Consider the following 21,327-nt stretch of genomic DNA (forward strand, 5'->3'; position numbering starts at 1 on the left):
ACCAGGACTTTCAGTCACGTATCCAGTCAACCTTGACCTACTTGACTTTCCTTCACAATCTTAACTGGTCAACTTTGACCAAACGGGAATTGTATCAACAATCTCCCCAAATGAACAACTGCACCTGCATTGTCCATATCATCTAAACCCAATATATTGTCAAACATCGAAACCCAAACCAAGACTCAGGCTTGGTTAACCAGGTCAACCTTGACCTAGGGAATATTGCACCAACACCAATGACATTCCTTCCTTTTTAAACTAATGCTAGGGATGCATTGAGGATTAGTATGGACAAATAGAGGAAGTCAAACTATCACTTTAGGTTAAGGTTCAATTGAACCATTTAGTTAATTTTAGATTTTGTGACAAACTTGAGATTGCTGATAGATATATTTTTTAAATGTATTTTTCGCAAGTAGACATGAGTAAAATATATTGTTGGTCCCTTTGGAGGCCGGCAAGAGGGGAGGGGTGAATTGCCCTACAAAAAATTAAACCAAAAACCTTTCTCGGATATTCAACTAATTTAAAAGAACTTGTAATAATAAATGAAAGAGACTAATTAGAAACAAATTCAGACATAGAGGGTTTACTTGGTTTGCAATCAGAGGATTGCTAATTTAAGGCAAAGATGGTGCACTATCTGATTCTCCTCTGGGCGGAGTAGTCTCTTACAACGTTGATAGTACAAAATAATAGAAAGCACAGAGAAAATGAATTACAAGTTGGTTTAATTGACTGTGCAGATCAGTGCTATATTTATAGCACTGGTCGGGGCGTCCTGAAGGGGTTCCGAGCGCCCTGAGGGGGATAAAACTTTATCCCCCAACGTTCAGATCACGTTAGAATCGATCTGGTCAAAAACTTCATCCCGGGCGCTCGGAATGGTTCCGGGCGCCCCGAGCCTTAAGGTCAACAGAAGTTGACTTTTTCGTCTCCGGTTCAGCTCGTCTCGGTCCGGGTCTTGTTCGTTCCGGCTTAGCTAGCTTGGGTGATCTCGGCCATCCGGAATAGGGCTCACCCGAACCCAAGTTCCGGCCTTCTTCTCGAGCAGCCTTCCTTCCCAATTTTTTGTCCCTCAAACGCCACGCACGTTCTTCTCGTCCACCAGTGTACTCTTCCATGGTCACCTCGTCCCTCGAACGCACCGAGCCCGTCGGCTCTCTCCCCGTGCCGTCCTTCTCGCTAGTCGCGTCTTCCGCTCGACTTCCTGTGTTCCTAAGCTCCTGCACACTTAGACACAAGGGTTAGACAAAACAGGACATAACTTAACTTGTTTGATCACATCAAAACACCTTGGGGTTCCAACAATCTCCCTCTTTTTGATGTGAGCAACTCAAGTTAAGTTAGGGTAAAACAGATGCAATAAAAACAGTTAATATCCAAATGTTTTTCAATTATATACCTTCCCCTAGACCTAACATACTTCTCCCCCTGTGATCACATAAAAAATGGGGTTTCTAAACAGGTGTAAGGTAAATTCTCAAAGAAAATTTTAAGTGTTAAATTTTTTTTTTAAAATTTAAGTTTGAAACTTATTTCAACATCTACTTAAAAGAAATTTCCATAAGTAAAAAAAAATTTAAGGCAATTTTTTTTAAAAAAAAATTATAAGGCAAAAAAAAAATCTAAGAAAAATTTTCTAAGGCAATTTCCAAAAAAAAAATTCCTAAATAAACTAAATATTTTTGAAAATATTTTCTAAAACAAATTGAATAACCCTTTAAAGCATATTTGCAACATAAACATTTTCTAAGTTAAACAAAATTTTCAAAACGAATGTTTAACAACTTTTAAGCATTATTTAATTCTAACTTTAATACTTTTTCCAGAAAGTTAATTAAACATTTGATTTTAGTATTTTGGCTTCCAGGTCGTGGTGAGGCACTAGACCTTCTTGGTTATTGGAGCAACAACCATTTCCTTAGACAAAGCCTCATAAAGAAACTATCTGTTTAACTTTCTTGCAAAAAAAAATGCTAAGTTTAATTTAAAATTTTAAGTTAAACATGTTTTCGGAATCCAATAGAGGTTCCTACCTACAGGGTTAATTAAATATTTTCTAAGTACATAGGCCTTTGATATTTTTCTAATTTGATTTTGGTGAAACCTATAATACCAGTTTAATCCTCTATAATTTTTAAAAGCAGAAACATTTGAACCGTTAGACTTTTTCAGCCTTACTATTTCTTCTTTTAGTTTTTCATTTTCAATTTTCAATTTTTCAAAATCCTCTATAAGACATGATTTTGCTAAAATTCTTTTTGTTTCTAAAATTTCATTTTCTAATTTTGTATTTTTATTTTCTAATTTATACATGGATTTTGCCATTGCCTTAATATCAAAGTAAAGTTGATCAGGGGGTAAGAGGCATACCTCACTTACCATATCAGACTTGAAGCCTGAATCTCCCCCTGCTTCGTTACTTTCATCTGAGGTCGCTCCCCCTTCATCGATGCTAGGTTCTGATGTACTTTTCCTTTCGTAGCTTGCCATCAGTGTTATCCCGGCATATTCTTGAATCTCGGACTCAGATGAAGAAGTGTCGTCTCAAGTAGCTTTTAGGTTTTTGTGCTTCTTGGGAATTTTGCCTTTGTCCTTTAGTTCTGGGCAATCTTCTTTTAGGTGTCCTTCCTTTTGACACTAATAGCAACGCATCCTTCTTCTATTTCTTGGATTCTTTTTATTCTGCATTTCTTTAAATTTATTAGATCTATAAAACTTTTTAAAGTTTCTTACCATGTATGCTTCCTGTTCATCTTCTGAGTCTGACTCGGGTTCATTCCTTTTGGTTGCGTTTAGTGCGATCATCTGGCTTGATTCCTTTTCTCCTGCACACATGGTTTCATGCAATTCAAGAGGGGAGAACAGTTCTTCTAAAGTACTTACCTCCAGGTCTTTCGAAATGTAGTAGGCGTCGACGATTGATGTCCATTCTGAAGTTCTAGGAAACGCATTGAGTGCGTAGCGTATAATATCCCGATTTGTTACCGTTTCTCCGAGGTTCTCGAGACCAGTAATTAGTTCTTTTACCTTCGCGTGTAGATTGGCTACCTTCTCACCTTTTTCCAGACAGATGTTCATCAGCTTGTTCCGGAGGATGTCTCTTCTAGCGAGCTTCGCTTCGGACGTGCCTTCATGGAATTCCAGGAACTTCTCTCAGAGTTCTTTAGCAGATGAATATCTTCCGATGCGGTTGACCTCTTGAGACAGCAACACGCTCAACAGGTGATATTCTGCACGGCTGTTCGCTACAGACTCATTCTGCTCATTCTTTGTCCAATGTCTCTCTTCTTTTTCTTCTCCATCTTGATTCATCGGAGCTACAAAACCATACTTCATAATAAATCGAATTTCAAAATCAGTTCTTAGGAATACCTCCATACGTCGCTTCCAGTCTGCGAAGTCCCCCTCGAATTTTGGTGGAACGATACTTGGTCCGGCCATCTCGTTGCTTCGATCGGCGGTTAGTCCTCCTGAAGCGCCTTGCTCTGATACCACTTGTTGATCCCTTTGGAGGCCGGCAAGAAGGGAGAGGTGAATTGCCCTACAAAAAATTAAACCAAAAACCTTTCTCGGATATTTAACTAATTTAAAAGAACTTGTAATAATAAATGAAAGAGACTAATTAGAAACAAATTCAGACACAGAGGGTTTACTTGATTTGCAATCAGAGGATTATTAATCTAAGGCAAAGATGGCGCACTATCTGATTCTCCTCTGGGCGGAGTAGCCTCTTACAGCGTTGACAGTACAAAAGAATATAAAGCACAGAGAAAATGAATTACAAGTTGGTTTAATTGACTGTGCAGATCAGTGCTATATTTATAGCACTGGTCGAGGCGCCCCGAAGGGGTACCGGGCACCCTGGGAGGATAAAACTTTATCCCCCAACGTTCAAATCGCGTTAGAATCGATCTGGTCAAAAACTTCATCCCGGGCGCTAGGAAGGGTTCCGGGCGCCCGGAATGGTTCTGGGTGCCCCGAGCCTTAAGGTCAACAGAAGTTGACTTTTTCGTCTCCGGTTTAGCTCGTCTCAGTCCGGATCTTGTTCGCTCTGGCTCCGCTAGCTTGGATGATCTCGGCCATCCGGAATAGGGCTCACCCGAACCCAAGTTCCGGCCTTCTTCTCGAGCAGCCTTCCTTCCCGGTTTCTCGTCCCTCGAACGTCGCACACGTTCTTCTTGTCCACCGGTGTACTCTTCCGGGGTCACCTCGTCCCTCGGACGCACCGAGCCCATCAGCTCTCTCCCCGTGCCGTCCTTCTCGCTAGCCGCATCTTCCGCTCGACTTCTTGTGTTCCTAAGCTCCTGCACACTTAGACACAAGGGTTAGACAAAACATTGACCTAACTTAACTTGTTTGATCACATCAAAACACCTTGGAGTTCCAACATATACCTCTCTACAAAATTTCTAATTTTTTGGATGTCTATGGAATTATTGGTGTTTTTCTGAAATCTGGTAAAAAATGTTGATTGGACTGGTGCAGTTACTAGTTGACTAGTAACAATATTTTTCAACCATAGAATGCCTCTGTGAGTGTGTATCAATGAGGGCAGATGACTGGTGTTTGAGGCAGTCGACTGATACTAGTCTAAGACTATTTTTCAGCACTGATTTTGACCGAGTCAACTCGTATAGGTGTATGAGATCTTAGGGAGATAAATACACGAGTTTAGGTCAATTTGGATGATTAAGTTTCGACAATTGGAATATTGTTGGAAATTTTTTAATGTTAGACAAAGGGGGAAAAGTAAGGTTTAGTTGGAAAAATCTTAGATGCCTTTGCGTAAGGGGAGTCTTATAATAGATTCTTAAATATCCCTATGGTAAAATTCCTAGCTCAATGGGGAGTTTAGGTGTACGGGGAGTCTTGGGATATGTTTCAATGCATGTTTACATTTTTGACTTGGTGGTGTAAGTCCAAGTGTGTAATCTTAACAATGTAAGTTCATTCAACGTTGTAAGTCCAAGTGTGTAGCCTTGACAATGTAAGTCCATTCAGTGGTATAAGACCAAGTGTGTAGCCTTGGCAACGTAAGTCCATTTGTTATTAGCATATTATTTTTTCAATTATATTTTCCCTAACTTAAACGTATTGCCAAACATAAAAAAGGGAGAGATTGTTGGAGCAATCCCAATGGTCGGTGTGACCATGTGTTTTAATGTTTGGGAAAAAAGTTTAAGTTAGATTCATCCTTTTATTTGATATGTGTATATGAGTGTGCATGTTTGTAGAATACACATATGACTCAATTTGATGGCTTCGGGTCCGGTGAAGGATGGAGCATCCGAGGGACCGTGGACAAGGTAGCAAGGACAAGGGCCGAGGGAAATAACTTCGAGGCATACGCGAAGAATGACATTAGGGACGAGCCACAGGCTTGAATACATCCGAGGGACAAGAGCCAAAGGGAGTAGGCTTGAAGCAAGAAGTCAAGGCTGCAAAAGAAGAGTCAAGTCAGTCATGAAGGTCCAAGTGCTGAGAGAAATGTAGTCGAGAAGGAGAATCTTAGGTTTAGGGTTGTACCAGTCGATTGATGTATGTACTAGTCGACTGGTAGTCAAGCTGGAGAGAACAGAATGCTTCTGTTCTCTCAACCGAAGTGAAGCAACCGGCTGATCCTAGCACTAGTCGACTGGTATCGAGCTGTTGGAGCTATAGCGATCGAATTCCACAAAGGATCAGTCTACTGGTGTTGACACCAGTCGACTAATAACGATAGTTTCAACTTGGCTATTTTCCCAAGCTCTATATAATGGAGCTTGTGGTGGTTGACTTTGGTTAACGAAATTGGACTTGGTTAAAGTCTAATTAGAGTCTCCAAGCCTAAGCAGCAATCCGTGTGTTCTTGGTCGAGTTGTGGCGAGGTTTCTCCACCGACAAGGAGGATTGTGATAGTCGGAGTTTTCAGGGACTAATCCACTGAAGGATTGAGGAGATCGTCCGTCTTACGGATAGTTGTAGAGTAGGAGCAAGTTATCTTTGAACCACGTAAACGATAGTGTATCTTGGTTTGCTTTCTTGTCTTGCCTTTGTTGGGGTTGTAAGGTTGCAAACATAGTCCCATATTGGAAACACATGGGAAAGATCATGAGTTTATAAGAGAAAAGATATCTCCATTGGTATGAGGCCTTTTGGGTAGAGCCCAAGAGCAAAACCATGAGGGCTTAGGCCCAAAATGGACAATATCATGCTATTGTGGAGATATCTAAATTCTTTTCGATCCTACAATTAGTATCAGAGCCCGGACTGCCAGAAGGTTTAACAGCCGACTGTGCACAAGAGCTATGGTCTGATTGAGCTATGTGGGTACAATAGTGACCTCAAACAAAGAAAGTGGGGGCTCCTATGTTCGGATCAAGAGGACCAGACACCAGGCAGGAAGTCCTAGTTGCGACTAGGCAAGGAAGTCCTAGTAGGTCGGGTGGACCGAGGGGCAGGAAGACCTGGTGGGTCGAGGATCGGACGTGGGAAGCCTATGGTCCTTTGTTTGAGGGGGGGATTGTTGGGGTTGCAAGGTTGCAAACATAGTCCCATATTGGAAACACATGGGAAAGATCATGGGTTTATAAGAGAAAAGATATCTCCATTGGTATGAGGTCTTTTGGGTAGAGCCCAAGAGCAAAACCATGAGGGCTTAGGCCCAAAGTGGGTAATATCATGTTATTGTGGAGATATCTAAATTCTTTTCGATCCTACAGCCTTTAGCTTTTATATTTGTATTTGTATTCGTATTTGTTTATTTTCCGCTGTGCACTAACAAATACATAGAAAGTGATCAACTTGGGGTCAACGTCTATTCAACTCTCCTTCTAGTCGACCATCCGATCCCCTACATTCGGTGCCAAAAGATGTCGACTAATGGAAGGTGTACAGTCTTCCGCTGAGGAATCTTCCATTACATGTGTATGAACAACCTTTTGTAACATCCACAATAATGATAGAAATTGAGTAGCCATCCTCATAAGAAGGTTTTGTTGCATGTATGTGTCAGATATTAGAATATTCCCTGATGAATAGTTATTATTTACTGATGGGTTGTTGTGATTTCATGATAATATTGTCCCTTGAATGTAGCCCAGCTGAATCTTTAGCCGACCGAGGTATCCTGGCCAAATCTTTAGTTGACCTATATACTGTGATGTTTGTCTATGAAGTGTGGGTATCCAAGTCCTAAAAGATCTGATCTATCCTTGGATCGATCAGTCATATGCTATGAGATTTATCCTAAAATGCTCTACGATATGGAAGTATGGCCAGATCTATATCTGACCTGGTTTGTAATGAGAATTGCTTTATGTATTTGCCTTGTGTATACATATATGAGACGGGAAAATCTAGCCATGAAAATCCGACTAACCTTATGACCGACCAACTATATAAAAGGTGATTGGCATATGATAAGTGGGGAATCGAGACTTAGAGGTTCGACCGGCTAAACGTTGAGAATTATATTATAGAGCTGACTAGTATACTGAACATCTTGGCTCTCCAAGTTTGATCGGATTTCATCTTGGCTAGCTATATGCTAGGAGATTGCCTTTGTTGTATGTTGAGAGGATGTTTGTGGAGGATGATGAGCTAAGTCCCGTATCTCTGGCCGACATTAGGATCGTTCTGGTTTATTTTGTGTATCTTGGCATCAAGTGGAGTGATAAGTCCTCCCAATCCGATCGGTCTAAGGGTCGGCCAACTGTATATAGAAAAATTTATACCTAAAGAATGTAGAGCTAAATTCCTTAAATCTAACTGACTATTGGGTCAATCAATTTTATGCTGAGAACCATAACACTGAGTGAGAAATTGGGTCTTGATAAAAATAACCCATTCAGATGTATATATTCTAACATTATCTGTCATCTCACCCATCTCACCCTAACTTTCACGACCATCCCATCTTAACCTTGCCTAACACGATTTCTGGGACCACTTACAGCCTACCGCATCATGCCCTTCTGCAATCTCAAGTCAAAACACAACTAGACTTCTTGATTTCTTATTCGTATCCAAATTATATTTCTTAATTTCTTAAACATATCCAATCCGATGTAAACAACAATAAAGGGAAGGACCGCAGCTTTTGCTGCAGCCATGTTCAGCTAAAGAAGCCGGCGAGCAAGTTTCAATATTTCCAAACCCCACTCATGTTCGTTAGTGGGGCTACATCAAGGAACAGAGGATCAACGAACGCCGGCGAGGAAACAGAGGAAGCAGGTAACCAAGGCGAAGCAATAGAGCTACCATCGTCCACACTGTCGAAGGGGCTTGTTGCTGGAATCCTTTGGCTTTGGTAGTAGTCTCCACTTCCTGGTAGTGGTAGTAGTAACCTCGAGTAATCACCCAACGCTGCCGTCGTCGTCGTCGTAGACGGAACATAGTTAGGAACAAGGAATTGAACCGCTGGGGAAACAGAGGACGGGGGAGGCCGGTGAAGGTGGACGTGCTCGGGGAAGTTGACCTTTGCTCGGCTTCCCTTGAATCGAATCGCAGCGGCGTCGTAGGCCCACGCCGCGTCCTCCGCAGTTGCGAAGGTGCCCAGCCACACTCTGGCGGCCTTATGCGGGTCGCGGATCTCCGCTGCCCATTTTCCCCACGGCCTCCTCCTGACGCCGCGGTACTTTCTCTCGCCGATTTCCGCTGACGTGTCCCCTTCCGTTGCTTCTGTCGGAACTTGATAGCTTCCGGCACCCCCAAAACAAGATTCGTAATACTTCACTCCCACCCCCGGCAGCAGCTCCTCTCTAGCCCTTTTCTGTCCGGCCTCGTCGCCGGAGGACATGGGAGAGTAAGAGGAGGATACACAAGATGACGAAGAAGAGGGCGAAGCAGAAGAAGAGGGAGAGGCCGACGTGGACTCCCTGGACACGACATGGACCAAGGCCGACACCATGGTCGACGTCTCCCAAGCCAAGAGGCTGCCGGAGAGCAACCACGCTGCAGGATTCTCGTCGATCCCGGACACTACTGCTCCGGAGAATCCATGATCACCGGAGATGAAGGGGAGACTTGCCACTTCGTTTTCGTGGTACATGGCTGACTCGTGAAGGGCTGCGGCTTTAAAACTGAGTGGCGGAAGGCGGGTATTTAAAACAAATGCAAAGCACGTTTTCGATCAGAAAAGTGGGGCGGGGCCGGCCCAGTATGTGATTGGGTTGGAGATGCCGTTCACACACTCTTTAATGGTAGGTGTGTTCTAAGGAATCAGTCGTAGATTAGGAACAAAGTCAGCGGTACTAGATTCTAAAATATCTAACGTCGACAAAAGTCATCGCGACCACGGCCGACATGCACTAATGCTAAGTGTTTTACCATCCGTATTTTAGGGGGTTAAATTTAAAATGCATTTGCACTTTAAAGCAAATTATAATAGATATTTTTACCTAATAACTGATTTGATAATAACCCCAATTATATTGTGTACAGACTAAATACTTTTTGTACCCTTTAAACTTCAACCTAGACTAAAGAATTTCACAGAACATGTATATACATACTTTACTTATTTTCCTTATTTTTTTTTGTGACAAACTGTTTAAGTTTAATATATATAAATAAGAAGTATGTCGACCATGATTTATGATTTTGAGAAAATAGACACTTGTGGCCCCTCGGGGTCAAGCTTTTGGAATATGTTGGAAGTGTTTTAGGTTCGGTGTATCTTCATTCTGTTTTGTTGTTTACGATGCTTATTAACATAAATAGGTCCCATCTTTTAAATTTATTTATTATTTACCCTGAGGCCGACTAAGTTATATATTCTTGGATGATACTAACAATTAACTTTAGATGAATTCATAAAACACAAATAGTTAAGAAAAGTTTAATGCCATTCCTTTTGACATCCATCGTGATGTGGTTGGTGAAAATAACTATGTTTTGGTGTGTGAAAATGCTGACCAAATAATTAATTGAAATCGCTAATCGCCCATCCCTCTATTTAAAACAATAGAACATTCTCTTGATAACTTGACATTTGACCAGAGTTAAATTCCCCGCGGAAGAAAAATATCCACAAAGACAGCAACATCTTCGTTGCCATCTGTGGAAGCAGAATGAAGTTGTCTCACGCTCAACGTCCTTGATTTCTATACCGTGGATTCTGAATATAAAATCTGTTTCTTTTCTTGGGCAAAAGTTAAAAGGGTAAATCCCACTTTTAATAAAAAAAATATTAAAAGGAGTCTCATCTTAATATTTTACCGTTTATATTATCCAACTGGATTTCATATTATTATTTCCCATTTAAATCCTGAGTCTATTACACACGATGTAACAATTATGCATTCATATTTGTTATACAGAATATAATACCTACGATTTTATAGTTAATACAATACATATTTCATAGTTACTACCATATGGAATTGACCTATTCACATAATATTCAGATTATAGTAATTATCAAATAGTAGTTGCTATAATATGTGTAGTAACTACCAAACTACAGTAAGAATCCTCTGGTCCATAAATTATGGATCAGAGGATGGTCCATTGCATGAGAATCCTTGATTTGGATAGACTCTATCTTTAAATAGGTGGGGTCCATTCAAATTAAGGGTCTAAAAAAGTGGACCATCTTCTGGTCCGCAAATTACGGACCAGAGGATCCGTCGTCACCAAATTGTACCTGGTATAATATATTTAGCAACTATGGTTTTATAACTGTTACAACACATTCAATCTGCTCCATCAAATATTTATATTCTAGCCGTTATTAATATAATAGTTATGGTTTTGTAGTTGTTATAATACGTCCGACTGATTCATATATGTGTAGCAGCTATTGTTTTATAGTTGTTATAATATGGATTTGACATGGTCATCTAATATTTATATTCTAATAACTATCAATGTAGTAGCTACAGTTTTATAATTGTTATAATGTGTCTGAGTTATTTAGAATTTAAATGAAAAATTAAGGTGAGAAATAATAATAAGAACCGAAGAGTAATTGATAATTATATATCGAAGTAAAAGATGACATTACTCATCCCAAATAATTTAGTATCATCACTCCATAATAAAATATAGATCGAAAAATCGCTCTATTAATTTTTTTTTTACTTGGAAGTAACCGTCACTAGTGGCACAAGGAAAGAAGGGAAAGATGTTCAAGTTGAGTTGGCAAAGATGACTCTGCTCGCCCAGTGCCTTCATCAATTTATTCATGATCAATACGGAGGAGAAAGTAAATTATAGATGAAAATAATGAGTGACATATGATGGAGGGAAAGACGTTGAAGTCGAGCCCGGGGGCCCCAACTCTAGAAATTGATGCATCGTTCGAGTCAAAATGCAAGTTCAAGGCTTCCAGATGCAAATAAGAATTGCTGGAGTTGAACTTGGCATATTGCTGGTGCTCTATGTCAATGCTAGTGATGGAGAACAGTCAATCACGGATGCTTGAAGACGACGACCGAGGGGATAATGGGTGTTGACCTGTCACTAGCTTAGCCGACTTATTGAAATCGTGCCACAACAAATGTAAAAAATGGCATAAGGAGAAATCGAAGAAGAATTAATTGAGAGAAAAGGATAATGAATTTATCACGGTTCATGTGTTTACGCCATAGAACTCTCTATTAAAATTATATTCTGAGTTATAATATATATATATATATATATATATATATATATATATATATATATGGTATTTGGATAAAAATATAATAAGTAAACCTAAAAGCCTTAAACTCCCCGCGCCTCCGGCATGAGTCATGGCTAAGCCATTTCCGAGCGTGTTCGTTCACTCACATCCAGATATGGCCAAGACATGTCTGGTAGCACGATTGTACCTGTGCAAATAGAGGCATGGTCTGGTCGTGCCTTCGAGCATGGCTTCGTCGTGCCTTCGAGCACGACTGTGCCTTATGATGGTCAAATACGAGTCATCCCCAACAATCTCCACCTTGACGAGTATCCATCTCTTTGGAGAACTACGAGCATCTGAGAAGAACTCCTAAAACGTCGAGTTTGGGCTACCTCCATCTAGCAACTAGATAAATAGATAAAGTTCAAGCAATACTTGAACTTCTCTATGGTAACTGATTTTGTCAACATATATATGTAATGTTTTTAGAAGAGTGGACCTTATTTAGTAATATTTCTTCGGAAGAAATCAACTCTATGATCTTATGAAACATTACATCAATATTCTTGGTCCTCGCATGATACACCTGATTCTTCTCCAAATAGATAGCACTCTAGCTATCATAATATAACTTGAGTCCACCTTGTTGAATACTCAATTCTCTAACAAATGCTGTAAGACACAACGCTTCGTTAGTTGGTTTAGCTATTATTATGTACTCTGACTTAGTAGTGGATAATGCAACTATAGATTGTATCATGCAGTTCCAACAAAAATGTCCTCCCACCACAATGAACACATACTCTATAGTATACCTTATGTTATCTATATTTCATACATAGTTTGCATCCATATATCTTGTAACTGAAGGATCACCTTGTTGTTTGCTGAACTCAATACCATAATATGTAGTATTCCATAAATATCTGAAAATCCACTTGACTGAACGTTTAAAACACGAGCAGTGCCGCAGAAAGTAAAAAAACATATTTTGGTTACTTGGTTCAGAGTCTAGGTCGACTCCTACTCCATGGCCCGCGATCCTTGACCACACTGTTGGGCAATCCACTAAAACTCTCTTTCTGAAACCTCCAGAAAGAAGCAATTCGTACAATGAAATGAGTAAGATAGTAACAGTCTACTATCTTACTTGAAATTAAGTACAAAGCAAGCTAAATAAAATATACCGATACTAGATGTAAGATGAAGCTCGGTCTGTACTTCTTGGATGGAGTAGCCACTTGCTTGGAGATGAGTAGTAGACTAGTCGAACAATAGTTTTGCAAGGGATGAACTCAGAACCAATTTGTTATCCAGCCTCGGACCTCGAGCTCCTTTTTATAAGAATGGTCAATGTTCGATCGACTGATCCTCAAGTTCGGTCGACCGAAGTTGCTCCCTTCCTTCTTCATTGAGCTCCGATCAGATCCAATCTTCGAGCATTGATGACACTTAATGTTTCAGTCGACCGATCCCATTGTTCGGTTGACCGAACGGTGAGTTTTCCCTGTTCGTCGAGATTCTTCATTAATGTGCCTTTAATGCGATGATCGTTCGATCGACCGATCCTCTGCTTCGCTCGACCGATCTGGCTAGCTTCCAACTTTGCTTCTGATCGATCTGTACTGTGACACATCATCAAGGTTCAGCTGACCGATCCTTTGGTTCGGTCGACCGATCAAGCCTTGATCGGAATGTGCTCTGCTTTGGTCTGAACTGATCTCTGGTCTGAATCAAGATGGTTTAGTCGACCGATCTCTACGTTCGATCGACTGATCGGGCCAAACTACAACACAGAGTTAAACAGAATATTCCTACAACTTAAAGGTTAGCACAGTAATATATATAATGCATGAGTAATATTAAACAGTAGAACTGTCTTGATCTTAACTTGGAAACCTTCCCGGTTTTTTCAGTTAGATAAGCGACCTAGGGTTTGTTCCCTTTCGGAACACAACCTCACTATCGCTCCTCCAGTTGCTTACCTCAAGCTACCTGCCAAACCTTGATCCTCCGAACCTATTTGGACTTTGTCGCTTAGCATTGGATCAACCACCCAGAATTTTCCCTCGATCTTTGGTCCTCCAAACCTATCGAGTTTCCCTGCCAAGTGTCGAATCTTCTTGACCCACTTGGTCTTTCCGCCTAGCTTCCACGATCTGCTAAGTCTTTCCTGCCTAGTCACGACTAGGGCTTTCCCAGTTGAGTAAATAGCCTACACACTCAGTTAACTTGTTAGATCACAACAAGACTTAACTTGAATATTTGACAACATCAAAACTCAGGTTTGATTCTGGTGCACCCTGCACCAATAAGGTATTATGCAAATCATAACATATATCAAACAACCAACTGCATTGCATAGGGAATCTTTTACATGTCTTGGATCTCCTCTTCCACTACAAAAAAAAAACACCCATATAGGGGCATTTTTTTTTAAAACTTTTAAGAGTGATTTTCAACCACTCCTGCACTTTTACTAACGGTTTGAAAATCACTCCTCTTGTCGCCGTCCCTATATCCTATAGAAGTGGTTTTTGTAACCGTTGGTAAAAATTAAAAAACCGCTCCTATTATACTTTATAGGTACGGTTTGAAACTGATCTTACACGCTGTACATATAACAACGGTTTCAAACCACTTCTATAGCTATAAATATAGGAGCAGTTCAAACTGCTCTTAAACTCTTTAGGTGTTAGAATTTAGGAAACACTCTAAAACACGTTGGATGTAAGAATAATTTCAAACCGCTCCTATACGCCATATATGTAAAAGCGATTTCAAAATGCTATTGATGCTAATAATTTAGGAGCAAGTTCAAACCACTCTTAAATATGATGGGTATAAGAGCACTTCAAACGTTGTTAAAGAGCACTTTTGAAACGTTATTGATTCTTGAAATTTAAGAGTAATTTCAAACCACATCTAAATGCCATGAGTATAAGAGCACTTCAAAACATTGTTAAAACTAAAATTTAGAAACATTTTAAACCCTCTAGCTTTAAAACCCATTAGATGTATAAACAATTTTCAACTAAAGCCCAGCAGGTGTAAAATATTTTTCAACTTATTATAGAAGAAAATCTAATTGTATATTTTTCAGAGATCTCTACTCAAATACATCTTGCAAACATGATTAGATAAGTCTAAATGAAATTCTCCATATACCATTTTCAAATTAAAAGTTACAGTAAGTTACATCAACTTAAGAAACTTGCATCCTCCAAAATATTTTAAACATTTGCAATATTATTTAATTTCTGGCTCCAATTGTTAAAACTAAAATTTAGAAACATTTCAAACCACTCTAGCTTTAAAACCCATTAGATCTATAAATAATTTTCAACTAGAGGCCAACAGGTGTAAAAATAATTTTCAACTTATTATAGAAGAAAATCTAATTGTACATTCTTTAGAGATCTCTACTCAAATACATATTGCAAACTTGATTAGATAAGTCTAAATGAAATTCTCCATATGCCATTTTCAAATTAAAAGTTACAGTAAATTACAGCAACTTAAGAAACTTCCATCCTCCAAAATATTTTCAACATTAATATTGTTTGATTTCTGGTTCCAATTGTTGCAAGAACATTCAATTTCTTTATTGAGATTGATGACTTCTCATGTTGTTTCCCTGCCTTAGAGAGCCAAGATTTGCACATTTCCTCAGAGATATTAATGTCCCAGTAATCATTTTTTGAAAATTCTCAATTTACCTCAGATTGGAGCTTCTTGTTGTGTTGTTTTAGGGTCTCATTCTGTGATCTGAAGGCATCAAATCGAGTCTTGAGCAGCTCATAATTCATCTCCAACTGCTTGGTCTTCCACCTGGCCCTCCTGTTCTGGAACCAAATAGCCACCTGCCTTAAATGCAGCCCAAGTGCGGCAGCCAACTGCAGTTTCCTCTCTGACTCCAGTTTGTTTTCCTACAGATCGAAGCTCCTTTCCAATGCCCTCACCTATTTTATGATCAACCACCTCTTCTTCTCCCCTACTTGCATGCTATCATCAGAGAGCTCATCCTCAGCCATTGCAATGTCGTGTATGTCATCACTTGCATTACCGATCCCGGTGTTGGATACAATTTTGCAAACCAAAATCTTGGTATCATCGATCGTTGAAAGTTAAGTTTGACTTCAAATTCAAAATCTACATTTCGCATAGATAAATCTGGGCTATTAATTTGCTCAAAACCGATTACGGCTGAATGAGAAATTAATTGTTCAAAGATGTGCTCAAATTAACATTAAGGAAAAAGATGGGGTTTTAGTCCCACATCGTTAACTGGTGGGAGCTAGCATTTCCTTATATGTGTTGTTGTGTTAATGTTGTTAATACAAAAGCACTGGTGCTCTCTACCCTTGGGCGAGCAATGAGCGCTTTGTTGGTGCACTTTGCACTTCACATCATCGTGAGGAGCTTTAATTTATGCTCTACGTGGTGGTGACGTGGCATGTCGGGTGACGAGGCAGTGCCTATGTGGCATGTGATTGTGTAGAGAGCAATGACTAGATTGGGCGAACAGATGGTGATCGTAGGATCAAAGATGAGGACAGATCGCAAGTAGATGAGTGTCAGATTCTAATCTGGCGTTGAAGAGGAAGACTTGATCCGAAGCGTCGGATTAAATGTTGTAATCTGACGGCTGAGATCAAGATGAGATCTGAAGAGTTATAACTCTTTAGATCAAGTGATGAGATCATATCAGAATCTGAAGAGTTATATATCTTCAGATCTTATGGTTGAGATTAAAAGCCATCTGAAGAGTTATATCTCTTCAGATCTGATGGTTGAGATCAAAAGATCTTTAAAGGGTTATACCCTTTCAAAATGAATGATCCAGATCAGTCCAAACCAAGGGTTACTTACATCTTCACCCAATATAAATAGATCCCTCTCCTTCTTGGAAATCATTCATTCGAAAAGCATTTGCATTCAAACCATTTGTCCATCTCTTGCATAAGAAGAGTCCAAAAAAGCCTATGAGAAGGTTCATCGGTCTCGAAATTTGAAGTGCTACTATTTCGAGACGTCATTGTTGTATCTTGGGAACGAATTGCTGCTATCCGTGAGCACCTTAGCGGAGCAATATCATTTTACAGAGATAGTGTCAAACACTAGCTTCGACGACAACTCAGTTTGCTTCCTCCCGGCAGCAATCTCCCGGAAGTCCCGACAGTCGACTAAAATCGACTATGTCAAATACCAAGGAGCAAATCCTGAGGTTCGAGAACCTCATAATCATAAAACGATATTGACAAACTGATTTGGTCGGGATCAACGACGTACCAACCGCCATCCCTCATGCTGAGAAGCCGGAGAAATTCAATGGAGCCGACTTCAAAAGATGACAGTAGAAGATACTATTGTTGGAGTGTATACCGAAAGCCTAAGCTTTTGTAAACATTTATTTTGAATAAAGAATCACATTTGGTCAAATTGTCTACATTTAGTTGTAGTTGTTCAATTAATTTATATTGTACATAACATAGTATGTGGTGCTACATACAGAAGATGATGTTATCAGTACCTTATAAATTATAAACAGTAGCTCACAACCAAAATGGAAAGGAACAAACCATTGGAAGGTCGTAGTGTAATTAGGAATTAGTTTATCTTGACTATATAATTACACTAGTACACTTAGAGTGTATTGAGTATGACCATTTGAGGTTGTTTCTTTTATACTGACTTTATAAAGGAACAAATACCTCAGTTATTATGGAAGTGTGTGCTCTTAATCCTAATATAATAACAAGCACATATATTTGATATTTATTTCTTTAATTTATCAATGGGTGAGATTTAGTTCGATAAATCAATAAGCTCGATAAGTTGGGAAATGATATTACTTATAGTGTGTGTTGTTGATTATAGAAGGAAACTGTGTCCTAGTAATCTAGGTTGATAATGTCCCCAAGATGAGCTCATAAAGATTGTCATGTTAAACCCTGCAGGTCGACTTAGTCCGACATGATGATGAGGTTGAGTGGTACTATTCTTGGATAAAGATATTAATTAAATGAGTTGTCAGTAACTCACTTAATTAGTGGACATTTGACATCTTAAACACAGGGAGACTAACACACTCATAATAAGAAGGAGCCCAAAAATATAATTTGGGATTGGTGCGGTAGTTCAATAATAGTTCTCTAGTGGAATGAATTATTATTGATAAAATTAAGTTGTGTGTTCGGGGCGAACACAGTATGCTTAATTTTATCGGGAGACCAAAACCAATTCCTCCTCTCGGTCCCTATCGTAGCCTCTTATTTATAGAGTACTATACCCACCTATACCCACCTTCTATACCCACCTAAAGGGAGCCGGCCAAGCTATCTTGGGAATCAAGCTAGGGCCGACCTAAGCTTGGTTTATGGGTGGCCGGCCCTAACTTGAACCCAAGCTAGAGGGGGCCGGCCATAATGAAATTAAAAAGAATTTTAATTTTAATTTTTATTATGTGGAAGATATAATTTATTAAAGAGAATTAAAATTAAAATATCTCTCTTAAAAGGGTCTACAAAAGATTAAAGAAAGAGATTAGATCTCTTTCCTTATTTGTAGATTGGAAAGATATTTTATTTTCTCTTTGAAAATTATTCACATGTTAAAAAATTAAAATTATAGAAATTTCTTTATCAACCATGAAGGGATTTTTGAAGAGAAATTTTATTTTTAAAATTTCCGGAAACAAATTAGGAAGTTTTAATTTGTTGATTGAAACTTGTCTAATTTGTCTCTCTATGATGTGGCCGACCATTATAAGTTTAATTGGGAAATTTTATTTTTCTCAATTAATTCATGTCAAGGAAAATTAAGGAAATTTTATTGTAATTAAATTTCCTAATTTGCCAAAGCCAAGGAATATAAAAGAAGGGGTGGGGGTGCCTTCAAGGGTTACAACCTCTATTATTCTCTCCCTCTTTTCCTTGGTGTTGTGGCCGGCCAACCTCTCTCCCTCTCTTCCTCTTTGTGGTGGCCGAATCCTTCCTTTTGCTTGGAGCTCTTGTGGTGGCCGGATGCTACTTGGAGAAGAAGAAGAAGAAGAAGAAGGAGAGAAAGCTTGTATCCCTTGAAGCTTGGTTGGTGGTTTTTTCTTCATCCTTGGTGAAACTCTTTTGTTTTGGCCGAACCTAGCTAGGAGGAGAAGAAGGTGCATTGGTGGTTTCTCATCTCGGAAGATCGTTGCCCACACAACATCCGAGGTTAGAAGAGGAATACGGTAGAAGATCAAGAGGTCTTTCTAGAAGGTATAACTAGTAATTTTTCCTTTCCGCATCATACTAGTTATTTTTGGAAATAATACTAAATACAAGAGGCTTACGATTCTAGTATTTCGAATTTATTTTCGATGTAGTGTTCTTATGTTTATTTCTTTTCCTTGTGATTTGATTGTTCCTTTCGGTTAACCTAAAGTTATTTTAGGAAATTAAATATTAGCTTTCCATAAAAGGTTTTGTCTAGTCGGTGGTGGTTGCTCCCATATCCAAGAAGGTCATGTGCCTCGCCACGTCAGTACTGGGAACCAATTATGGAAATTAATATTTAATGGAATTAATAACTTAGGTGATTTGGATCGAACGTGTTAAGTTCCACAGGAGATCCAAGTATAAACCTAAAAGAAACAAATAAATTAAGTTTTGGATCAAACGTGTTAAGTTCCGCAGGCGATCCAAAATTTAATTTAAAAGAACACATGGTAGCTAGGAAAAGGTTCAGACCTTTGTACAAAATTTTTGTACAGTGGAACCTCTAGGTTTTCCGAGTAGCAACCAACAACTATTTTACTTAACCACGCTGAACCTTGTACGGTTTCTGTGTGAAAACCCGCCAGCCGCTACGGAAGATAATTCTGGTAGTAAGACTGCTCGCGATGCATGGTCACATGGTGACTTCCTGTGCTGCAATTACATTCTTAACGCGTTGGATAATGCACTATATAACGTATATTGCATGATAGAGACGGTCAAATCTCTGTGGGAATCGCTAGAGAAGTGTAACACCCATAAAGTTTCTAGTAATTTTATGTAGTTTTTGCATGATTAGAATGAGTTTTATGTGGGTTCCTTCTATAATAATAATAAAAAAAAAGACATGACCAAGGTTAGAACCTTGAACCTCTTAACAAATGGCAAGCTTTAAGTAGAATGGAATAACCAATAGCCCAAGAGGAAGTACTGTTAGGAAGGAAAAGGGAAGTTGTAGTTAAGGATAGGGAGGATGAAGGGACACCTTTCACTTAAAAGAAAAGTTTAACTTTTCTTTCTCCCTCCACTTAGAATGGAAAAGATTCATTTTACGTCTTTTGTTTAGAAATAAAGAGAAATAAAAAGGTAAGGGAAAGAAAAGTTCATTCTTTCTTCTTCCTTTTCATGTAGAATAAGAAGGAAGAAGAGGGCAAGGGAATTTGGTTTCTCCTTTCTTCTTCTTCTTCTTCTTCTTCTTCCTCCACCGAAACTCCAAGCTTCCTCTCTTCCATTGCCGAATTCAAGCTAAGGGGTTTCTTCCTAGGAAAACTTCACAAAGAGAAGTCCTTGAAACATACTTTTTATTACAAGCAAAAATAAGGAAAAGGGAGTTCTAGAAGCGAAAAGGGTCTTCTTCTTCTTCTCCACCAAGGGTATTCTCTTAGTAAACCAAGCAAGAGGATGTAAGTATCTCCCTCACTTGCGGTACAAGTAGTTTACCAGTGTTTTCCATGTTTGGTGTTGCTTAAAAACCTAGAATTCATGCTTTAAAGTTTCGGCCAAGAAGAGATAAAGGGCCTAGGAAAGTTTAAACTCCATTTAGGTTTGCTTATGTATTCTCTCATGATACCTAATAAGTTATGTGATGTTATTAAGATGTTATTCATGATTTATATTGCTTAAAAACATAGAATTCATGCTTTGAAGTTTCGGCCAAGAAGAGATAAAGGGCCTAGGAAAGTTTAAACTCCATTTAGGTTTGCTTATGTATTCTCTCATAATACCTAATAAGTTATGTGATGTTATTAAGATGTTATTCATGATTTATGTTGCTTAAAAACCTAGAATTCATGCTTTGAAGTTTCAGCCAAGAAGAGATAAAGGGCCTAGGAAAGTTTAAATTCCATTTAGGTTTGCATATGTATTCTCTCATGATACCTAATAAGTTATGTGATGTTATTAAGATGTTATTCATGATTTATGTTGCTTAAAAACCTAGAATTCATGCTTTGAAGTTTTGGCCAAGAAGAGTTAAAGGGCCTAGGAAAGTTTAAACTCCATTTAGGTTTGCTTATGTATTCTCTCATGATATATACCTAATAAGTTATGTGATGTTATTAAGATGTTATTCATGATTTATGTTGCTTAAAAACCTAGGAACAAGCCTTGTAAGTTTCGGCCAAGAAGAAAATGAAAAGGCTTAGGGAAGTTGAACTCCAACTAGACTTGCTTATGTTTTCTTATATGTCATGCTATGTATCATATGATATTAGTTTAAAGTTCATGCTTGAAGTTGCTTAAAAGAAGACCTAGATTCAGGTTCTATAGGTTTCGGCCAAGACTTGGAATTAGGGTTGGAAATTTCATGTATGCTTGCTAAGAGTCTCACTTGTTATGTCATGTATCATGTGATATTAATTTAAGGTTTCATGCTTAAAGTTGCTTATAAGAACCCTAGAATCATGCTTATAGGTTTCGGCAAAGACTTGGAATTTGGGTTGGAAATTTCATGTATGCTTGCTAAGAGTCTCACTT

At 38.9% G+C, this 21,327-nt stretch overlaps 1 protein-coding gene across 1 annotated transcript; it reads right to left on the reverse strand.

Annotated features, from left to right (window-relative positions):
• Window positions 1–8,131: 8,131 nt before the first annotated feature.
• LOC121997161 (ethylene-responsive transcription factor 8-like) lies at window positions 8,132–9,040 on the reverse strand. The gene has a single exon (XM_042551430.1). The coding sequence runs from the start codon at window positions 9,038–9,040 to the stop codon at window positions 8,132–8,134; it is 909 nt and encodes a 302-aa protein (XP_042407364.1).
• Between the last annotated feature and the right edge of the window lie 12,287 nt (window positions 9,041–21,327).

Source organism: Zingiber officinale, chromosome 1A (genome assembly GCF_018446385.1).
Source record: "Zingiber officinale cultivar Zhangliang chromosome 1A, Zo_v1.1, whole genome shotgun sequence".
NCBI lineage: Eukaryota > Viridiplantae > Streptophyta > Magnoliopsida > Zingiberales > Zingiberaceae > Zingiber > Zingiber officinale.